Source organism: Oratosquilla oratoria, chromosome 11, assembly GCF_046742065.1.
Source record: "Oratosquilla oratoria isolate Oo_2021 chromosome 11, ASM4674206v1, whole genome shotgun sequence".
Classification (NCBI taxonomy): domain Eukaryota; kingdom Metazoa; phylum Arthropoda; class Malacostraca; order Stomatopoda; family Squillidae; genus Oratosquilla; species Oratosquilla oratoria.
The window spans coordinates 49,696,304-49,706,303 of NC_134787.1; the positions used below are offsets into that span (position 1 = coordinate 49,696,304).

The following is a 10,000-nucleotide window of genomic DNA, read 5'->3' on the forward strand; positions in this document are numbered from 1 at the left end:
GAGTTCTTACGATTAATATTGTTAAATTTTTCTTCATATATTTTCATCATAGTGCTCTTAGTCCTTTCTGTAGCAAATTCGTTACAATAAAATATAAATGAATATTCGAGTCAGAGGCGTGCTGATCTCGTATTCACTTAGTTGTGGGTTCGAATCCCGCGCTTCCTCCTAATTCCTAGCAGTGAATGTTGCCTGCCCCAACAGATCAAACACATAGGGCAAAGGTGACGGCTTCGACCGCAGCTACGCGCCTCCTGGCGTAGTCTCCTTATTTTTTATCTATTTTTTTTTTTTTTAAGAAAACTATATCATTATATACGCAGACAGAAAAATCCAACTATCATTATACACTCATTAACGCTCATTATAAATGTTCATCATTATTAACGCTCGTGTGAGGCTGGCTCTCATAAACTACTCAGATAGCCGTCTGACCACTGGCAAAGTTGGTCAAGACGTTAAAGAATCCGTTAATCTTTTAATTAAAAAGTCCTACAATATCTAACGGAAATGGAACCGACTACGACCTTTCGCCCCCTGAAATGAGATATTCTGTGTTTTACGAAGAAAACATGAATGCTGACATTATGCAGTTTTCTTCCTGACAATTAAATTAGACATTCGGATCATCGCGCAAGGGCGGAGCTGCCTTTGTTTAAACAGATAAATAAATAGATAAACAGACCAATAAATAAATGTATAAATAAATTAGTAAATTAATGAATATATATATATATATATATATATATATATATATATAAATGAATTGACAAATACAAAAATATTGAAAATGAATAGATAGATGAAACTAGAAAATAGATGTATACATATGTAAACAAATATGTAAGTAGATAAACAGATAAAGAGAGTCCTTTACCTTATATCATAAAACACTCTTTGCAGCCTAATTAAACCATTTACTTGAGACAGAAAAATAAATAAACAAATAAATAAATACAGTAACTGAGTAACGTTGTGCTTCCTAATATGAACCTGAACATTTCAAAATTAATCTTACATATATATTTAAACCTTACTCTTACCGAATTTTACAAATTTCCTATATTCTAAACAAAAAGTAACCTCGTCGCGGATTCGAGTCCCGCACGCCTCTCTCCGCTTCACAGATAGCGACTGTGGGTAACCTGTCCCAACCGTCCCCATAGCACACAGGGTACAGGTGACGACTTCGGATGCAGCTAATCAGCGCCTCTTGGTGTATGACTCTCAGAACTGTTTGTGCTTTCGTTCTTTGCATTCGGAAACGTTCCGTTCATCTGACGACACATTCACTGGGAGACGTGTCTATTCTTGTGGTGACACGTTCACACGGAAACGTTCCATTCTTGTAGGAGCAAGTTCCCTGGTGAACGTTTGTGCTTGTATTGACATATTCATAACTCGGAAACGTTCGTTCTGGTTGCGACACGTTTAATCGGAAACGCTCTATTGTTATGGAGGCATAGCTCATTGGCAAACGTTTGTTCTTGCTGCGACACGTTCACTCGGAAACGTTCTGTTATGGGGGCATAGCTCATTGGCAAACGTTTGTTCTTGCTGTGACACGTTCATTCGGAAATGTTCTATTCTTGTGGTGACACGTTCACACTTGGAAATATTCTATTCTTTTGGTGACACGTTCATTTGGAAACGTTCTATTCTTGTGGTGACACGTTCACTTGGAAACGTTCTATTCTCGTGGTGACACGTGTACACGGAAACGTTCGTCTTTGTGTTGACGACACGTTCACTCAGAAACGTTCGTTCTTGTAGGATCACGTTCACTCGTGCTCCGGAAACGTTCCTCGACGTGAGGTGAAGACTCCCCCATCACCAAACGTTTCTTAGGTTATCATACTGGGCTTCCACGGGTTTCGCCAGCGTCGACAGTTGAGAGTTCGTTTGAGTGAAAACGACTTCGGTTACGATATTTGAATTTTCAAATCTCCGAATATCAAATTATCTTTCTGTCATATACAGCAAAGCTGAATGATGAACTAGGAATGTAAATCTATGCGAATGTTAGACATAGTTAATATGTTCTTAGAGAATTCTAGATTTCTGTAAGCTAAGTCATATTCTAGTTATTCATATGGAGGTTGGAGGTAAGATGTGGGAGGAAAATTTGCTCAGTGTAATAACCCTTTAACGTTGGTTTACTAGCGAGGACGCCTCAGAGTCTATATATATTCAAAATAAATAAACAAAAATTAATAATGACATTCTGATCTGTTTGGATATTACAATGAAGTTAATTCAAATCCCGATTTTCTTTTTTTCGTCAAGTGATGTTCTTAAAGGTTAATATTACATTTGTAAAGGTCACGATTTCGACCCAACTTGACACTCCCATTGATCCCTTCATTCCCGGGTGGGAATTTTCATCCTATTTGTTCTGATGTCAGGCGATTTTATTCATGTGTGTGGGAGCCCCTCGGGAGTGAAGAGGTTTCGGCCGGACTCGTGAACCCCTTCCGTTCCGGGTGATCCTTTCTCTTTTATTATGGTGTCCGACAGACGATCGTATTCAATTCCGTGGTTCCCTCTCGGAAGCCAAGGGATGAGAGGATTTTTTTTGTTTTTTTTTCTTTTTCTGTATATAAGGGAGACCGCTTCGTTTGTCCGGCAATGGAGATCTGGGAGTCGGGCAGGTGACTTGTGCCCACAGACATCCGGAGTTGGTCAATTGTCCGGGTAAGAGACCTCGACTGTACGGAGACTGCAGGAGGCTTCCGGAAGCTGCCATGTTGATTACGGGGTTTGTGGGTGTCTGCTCTCTTATGCTCCTCGGATTCCAGGTCGAATCGGGTCTTTCCCAAGGACCACTGAAGAGTAAGTCACGATGCTTAAAAAAAAAAAAGAGAAAAGAAAGAGAGAGAGAGAGAGAGAGAGAGAGAGAGAGAGAGAGAGAGAGAGAGAGAGAGAGAGAGAGAGAGCCACTGAAAGAAAGAAAATTGCTCATAAGGTCTATACACGAACAGGTCACACTTCGGGAAGAAAAGCGAGGTGATGTCACGCGTGGGTGAGGAGGGTGCCAGCTAGCCGACTCTGTCAACCCACAACTCTTTTATGACATTATATAGTTTCTTTTCTCCCGAAAGAAGTGACCTCTTCTTGTTTAGATCTCATTTTAATACTCTTCCTTTTGTTGTTATTGTTATTTTTCGTTTTCCTCTTTCCGTTTTCATCATTACTATTATTATCATCATTATTGATCATTATCATTCAGCACCGGATGAAGACCCAATGTCGGTATTATTTCAGCCACGCCCTCCTCCGGCGGAAACTGGACGCCCTTCCCACTGTCTGCCGCGGCGGCGGGTGACCGCTCTCTGGTCGACCTGGTCCGGTTCCTCCTGCCGAAGAGGAGCCTCGCCTCCCTCGCCGTTGTCTATGAACCAGCGACAAGTCGTAAGCGATGCCTGGGACCCCAAGATGTTGCCGCAACGTGAGCTTTATCACTATAAAGTCGCTCTTATGCAGGACTTTTTAAGGTCGATTATCATTGCCATTTCAGACTTGATCGGGCCTCTTGCTTATTCTTTGAGCGTCATGGGAACTTCAGTCATCCTCAGGGAGGCTCGAGGAGCAGGAGATTTCGACTCCTTTCATAGGTTCCTCCTGGCAAACTTCGATCAAGATTTCGAACACTACGTCGTTCTCCTCATCGACGACATCGACGTCATCATGGGATTTTTCAAACAGGTGAGGCCCACGAAATGAATTTTATATATATATATATATATATATATATATATATATATATATATATATATATATATATATATATATATATGAGAATAAACTCTCCTACTGGGATTCGAACCATCGCCTGAGCGGCTTGTTTTTTATAAGACCGAAGACAGTACCATCACGCTCAGGCAGGCACACACACACACACACACACACACACACACACACACACACACACACACACACACACACACACACACACACACACACATATATATATATATATATATATATATATAAATGAATGAATAAATAATCAAGTAAATGAATAAATACATAAAAATATATAAATAAACAAATATAGATATATACACAAATACAAATAAAAACCCAACCATTCCACCTAATTTCTCCCTCCTTCTTCAGGTTCGCGACAGGAACTTCGAGTCTTCACGTCTTCGCTGGGTGGTTCCTGTCCAGGGCCCGCGTCTCGTGACCGGCCTCGAACCGCTCCTGAGGGAGGGAACTTGGCTCGCCGTCGGTGTATACGACGACGACGACGGAGGTGTCTACGTCCTCTCCACCCGGATCAACCAGGTGAGGTTCCTCCGGCGCATAACCCTCCGATGTTCTCTCTGTTATGATTTGGTTTAACGTCACAAACTCCCCCCTATCGGAAGGCTAGGACGGTGCCCCTCACAGAGGATTTTGTAGCGTGGAATTGAATGAATCATGTCCTTGGTCCAACTTCGCCGGTGGCAGGGTTCAAACCGCCATCCCCTCGACCTTCGCCGCAAGTAACGACGCCCTAACCCGCTGTTAAGAATCTCCGAAATTCGAAAAAAAAACAATATCCGAAACAAAATGTTACGGAGACAGGAAACACTCTTTTCCTGGTATTCTGGTATGTTATCCAAAGGCGTGCTGTCGCCAGGCGATTTTTTTTTCTAAGCTGAGGGAAACTCCTCAAGATGTCAACGGGCCAACTCCTTGCCATACCGGGTGACACTTTTCCTCGTATTCTGTCGCCAAGCTGTTTTACTTATAATAACACTAACGACAATTATAATAACACCAATAACGATAACATTACCCATAACAGTCATCTAAAACTGAGTGAGAGTAAAACCGAAGAAGGAAAAATAAAACAAGCTAACCTACGATGTATGCTATGGCGGCCGCGTCAGTAGCAACCCAGCTCCTGATGGAGAGAAGCGCTGGTTATCACCGACTGAAGGTCTAACTTGCCTTTCCAGAACGGCGAGGTCAAACTCCTCCCCATCGGCTACTGGTCCTCCTCGAAGGAGAAGGTCGCCCTCGAGTCTGAGAACAGGAAGAAACCCCGAGGCAGAAGCTCGCGTCGTCTGAAGGAGGACGTGTTCCCGGACCTCGAGGCCTACTACAGCGACTTCGGCGGGAGGCTGATGAAGACTCCGGCTCTCAATAACCCAATGTGGTATAACCTGGAGGAACGCCCTGACGGGACCGTGGTCCCCTTGGGCGGTCTGGATCCCAATATTCTGTGGTCACTGGCTCAGAAGCTGAATTTCACGTAAGCGATCTCGCACTACATCGAATTTATTTATTATTATTGTTGTTTATCTGTCTACTTGTTTTATCCATAAGATTTTTGGGTTATTTATTATCCTAGTTTGGTGGATACCGTATTTATCATTTTGGCTTCCCATAATGCACTGGTGGCGTCATCGGAAGCGCGCAGATCTCGCAATCTCCTAGTCGCGGGTTTGAGTCCCACGTTTCTCTGCTTTTTCGCAGCGACTGTATGTTACCTGCTCTAACACTCCCTATATCGCATAGGGCATCTACTCGGCGCTTTGTGGCATATAATCCTCACCTTACCTTACCAACACATACATATACATACTCACGCTCATGCTTAGTACTATCATATATTAGATTGTATCTACCGTTAGGCGATTTTATTCATATAAGGGAAAGCCGTCTTCGCAGCGAAAGAGCTGTATCTAGCTGGTGCCGTTTGGCTGCCGCCAGGTGATTTCATTCAGTCAAGAGAAATTTCTTTCACAATTAAAGAATTACGGTGGTATTCTTAAAAAAAAGAAAATATTTCCCTATATAAATCTTATATAAATCCTTGGAAGGGAAAGATTTATATATGGATTTTTTTAAGAATACCACCATAAAAATCTTCCGGTGGTATTCTTAAAAAAATTCTCTCCTTATATAAATCTTTCCCTTCCAAGGATTTATATAAGATTTACATAAGGAAAGATCTTTTTTGGGAATACCACTACTTAACACATTCCGAGCTCATCTTGAGCCCCTCGCTGCATTAAACTTCATTCTAGCTGCCGCCAGACGATTTATTCAGTTGAAAGAAGTCACCTTTGCAACAAAAGGGCTAAAAATTTTGTTTTGGCGAAGGCCCAGACGGCTTTATTCAGCCCAGAGGATTTCCTGGGTCAGATTTATTTGTCCCGTTTTTCTCTTGTGCAGGTACCAGCTGGTGACGCCCCCGGACCGCGTGTGGGGCAACCTGTTGCCCAATGGGAGCGCTACCGGGATGGTCGGGATGCTGGCCCGGCGGCAGGGACACTTCTGCATCAACGGGGTCGGTTGCCGCTTAAGACGACAATTCCTAACATAATCTAGTTTAACCTTAGTCTAGCCTAATGTAACTTAACCAAGCATACCTAAACCAATCCTAACCTAACCTAATCAAAGGTGATAGAAATCTTGGGAAGTAACAACAAATATGGCGATAGCGTCGTCTTAACCTATCGCTCAAGTTGCTAACAGGCACTTTGCAGTCACCCCCCACGCTCCCTCCCACTCCATCCTCAGCTCAAGATCCACTCGTGTAGATTCACTACAAAGTCGTGTCCTCGCTCCTAAATTCAGCTCTGTTCATACAATTTGTACGAACTACATTATCAGTGAAACTTCTACACATCCACACACACACACACACACACACACACACACACACACACACACACACACACACACACACACACACACACACACACACACACACACACACACACACATATATATATATATATATATATATATATATATATGTGTGTGTGTGTGTGTGTGTGTGTGTGTGTGTGTGTGTGTGTGTGTGTGTGTGATTCACCATGGTCTTGGATCACGTGTTGGACTCGTGTGTGTGTGTGTGTGTGTGTGTGTGTGTGTGTGTGTGTGTGTGTGTGTGTGTGTGTGTGTGTGTGTGTGTGTGTATGTATATACCAGATACGTGGCGTCAGTAATTACTCAAAGTAGACAGTTGGTGATTTTATGGAGTAAAATGTCATAAAAAATATCAATGTTATAAAAGAATGGAAATACAAAGAAAGTTAACTTACTAATTATACTAACCTATTTGTACAGAAAATCCAATCTCTTCCCAGGGCAAGCACTGCTAACCTTGCCTACCTACACGGCACGTCCCTAGTATGTATGTGATTCACCATAGTCTTGGATCACGTGTTGAACCCATGATCGACAGCTATTAACCTCCCAAATGAGAACTCAGAGCTCATATATGACCCATCTATGGGTAATGCTGTGACCTTACACACACGCAACTCTCCGCCCACGAGAGTTGGAATAACGGCTCGCAGCGCAGCGATACCGAAATATTAGTCCTGCACGGGATTCGAATTCGGACCGCTGGAGTAGCAATTGTGAGCGCTACCACTGCGCCGTCGAGCATGTATACACACACACAGACACACATATTGGTACCCCTGGTGTTGCGAGGGCATTGCATTTGACGGAAGCAAAAGGGTTTGCATGGGCTGACAGTGACTAGGATAAGTCTGAGTCCCATTTGCCCCTGGAGCTAGGGAAAATAACGCTCCGCGGGGCCCTTTGCAGATGTCTCTGACCCCGACACGCGCCTCCGTGGTCGATTTCAGCAACCCTTACTTCATCCACGAGACCACGATCGTGACCCGAGCGCCCCGGGCCAAGAACCGCGCCTTCGCCATCGTCGAGCCCTTCTCTCTTCAGGTGAGTTCCAAAGCTTCTAGACAAAGAGTCTGCCGGGAGTGTTTTTTCTTTTTCTTTTTCTTTGAGTTGGACGTCAATGGCACTCATTCCTCCCTACCCCCAACTTCCGTACCCGTCAGTCCTGTTACCTACTTGTTCCCCCGCCCACCGCCATCTATTCTTTTCGTCTGTGGTCGCTAATACGGCTGTCTCTTGCTCAGGTATGGCTCTGTCTTCTGGCGTCAGTCGTGTTCACGGGTTTGGCGATTTTTCTTGTGAGGTCGGCAGCTAGGAAGCTCAGAATCAGCCAGATACCTTTGGAGAAGACGTCAAAAATTGACGGTAAGACTCAGCAGTAATCTAATTGTAGCAGTAGTAGTAGTAGTAGTAGTAGTAGTAGTAGTAGTAGTAGTAGTAGTAGTAGTAGTAGTAGTAGTAGTAGTAGTAGTAGTAGTAGTAGCAGCAGCAGCAGCAGCAGCAGCGGTAGTTGTGTGTGCGTGTGTGTGTGTGTGTGTGTGTGTGTGTGTGTGTGTGTGTGTGTGTGTGGGTGTGTGTGTGTGTGTGTGTGTGTGTGCGCGCGTGTTTGCGTCCATGTGTACACACACACACACACACACACACACACACACACACACACACACACACACACACACACATATATATATATATATATATATATATATATATATATATATATATATATATATATATATGTATATGCGTACGAATGTGTGCGCAAGCATGTACGTAAACCTACGTGTGCTTACACATGCACGCGTATTTGCATTTGATCTGCATCTGTGCGAAAGCCGAAGTCAAAGTTCTCATAGACGAATCTTTACATTATCAGGTCACGAGAAACTCCATCTGGAGACTTCGTCAGCGTGGTTGAAGGGCTTCGTCGGCAGCGTCTTCAACGCCTTCCGATGTCTGGTCCTGCAGAACGACCTCCAGAGGGCCAAACTCGACGCCCCGCGCATCGCCACCCTCGCCTGGTATTTCTTCGTCCTCATCGTTTACGGTAACTTCTCGAGTTTGAGGACGAGGTGTCTCTTACAATCATCACCTCACCCGGACGGAGTCCAGGGGTGAGGTATTGCTTTTGGTTGAGTTTGTTATCGATATTACGGCAAAACGGCTGTGTCCTCTGATATAATGAAATTTTTTATTAGTGAGAGCCACTGGCACGGGATATGCCATACTTAATCTATACTGACAGCATTCCAAGTCCCTGGGATAGGCTATAGTCATACCTGTGCCTACGTTTTTTTTTTTTTCATCCCCACAGTCGTGTACTCGGGAACCTTGACCTCGTTCTTGACTTTGCCCGCCTTCGAGAAACCCATAGACTCCCTGGAGGACCTCTACGAGGCCGCCGTCGAAAGGGGCTACGGGCTCGCCCTTCGCAGGGGAACCGTCTACGTCAGCCTTCTGCGGGTAGGTCGCTGACAAACTTTAGATTTTCAGATTTCTTATGTTTTCCCAGTGGGTCCTACCGTGTGTGTGGATTTACCTAATTGTCAGAGCTGGGCGCGTTCCTCGGTGCGTTCCGCTTTAGTTTGGCCGCGGTTAGCGCTTCCAAACTATTAAAGCAACATAGGCGCCGGTATAGTATGTGGCCTACCTTTTGGATGCGGCCTTCGTAAAATTTCTTTACCCTACCGGACTATTTATTTCGGTATGAACCTGTCTCTTAAGCTTTAACAGTTTGGGAGCACTAACCGCGGCCAAACTAAAGCGGAATTCACATAGGAACGCGCCCAGCTCTGCTAATTGTAGTATATAGGAAAGGAGAAACGTTCATGTGGTTCTGTCTCTTACTCTCGCCTAGTTTCAAATTCATCTATAATTTAAACTTATTTCAGGTAAGGTTTCAACTATGGTTTCAATTTTCCAATCATTATACTTAGATTTGAATTCATATCCTGATCCAGCTATGCATCTGTATTTTGGAAACTGTATGGCTGCATTTCTTCACATTCATTAGACGTTTAGTCTTTCTCAATCGGTTCTCATGATCCCTTAAGGTCCTCCTGTCCCTAATCAAGAGATTTCTTCTGTCATTGTAGTCTATCTCCTTTAGCGACCTGAATACTGTAATTATATCACTTCTTTCCCTTCGATCTTTCAGCAATGGAGTGTGTGTGTGGGTGGATGTTTGTGTGTACATTGTGTGTACGCACGTGTACATTTGTGTCTGAATGCGTGTTTTATGCGTGTGCGCTCATGTGAGCACATATGTGTGTGTGTATGCATAGCCTAAGTGCCCATATTATTGTGTATATGCATAGCCTAAGTGCACATATGAGTGTGTATATGCATAGCC

At 43.8% G+C, this 10,000-nt stretch overlaps 1 protein-coding gene across 11 annotated transcripts in view; it reads left to right on the forward strand.

The window, feature by feature from the left end:
• LOC143029487 (putative glutamate receptor) overlaps positions 1-10,000 on the forward strand; it is a 28,985-nt gene that overhangs the window by 16,719 nt on the left and 2,266 nt on the right. For 7 of the 11 annotated variants that reach the window (XM_076192138.1, XM_076192139.1, XM_076192142.1 and 4 more), the window contains 9 exons: positions 3,265-3,411; positions 3,518-3,705; positions 4,120-4,290; positions 4,950-5,245; positions 6,172-6,286; positions 7,561-7,695; positions 7,896-8,016; positions 8,525-8,695; positions 8,963-9,111. In XM_076192138.1, coding sequence (XP_076048253.1) covers positions 3,265-3,411; positions 3,518-3,705; positions 4,120-4,290; positions 4,950-5,245; positions 6,172-6,286; positions 7,561-7,695; positions 7,896-8,016; positions 8,525-8,695; positions 8,963-9,111 — 1,493 coding nt within the window. Of the gene's footprint in view, positions 1-3,264; positions 3,412-3,517; positions 3,706-4,119; positions 4,291-4,949; positions 5,246-6,171; positions 6,287-7,560; positions 7,696-7,895; positions 8,017-8,524; positions 8,763-8,962; positions 9,112-10,000 lie in introns of all 11 variants that reach the window. The other 4 variants (XR_012966841.1, XR_012966840.1, XR_012966842.1 and 1 more) reach the window with 3 other exon arrangements.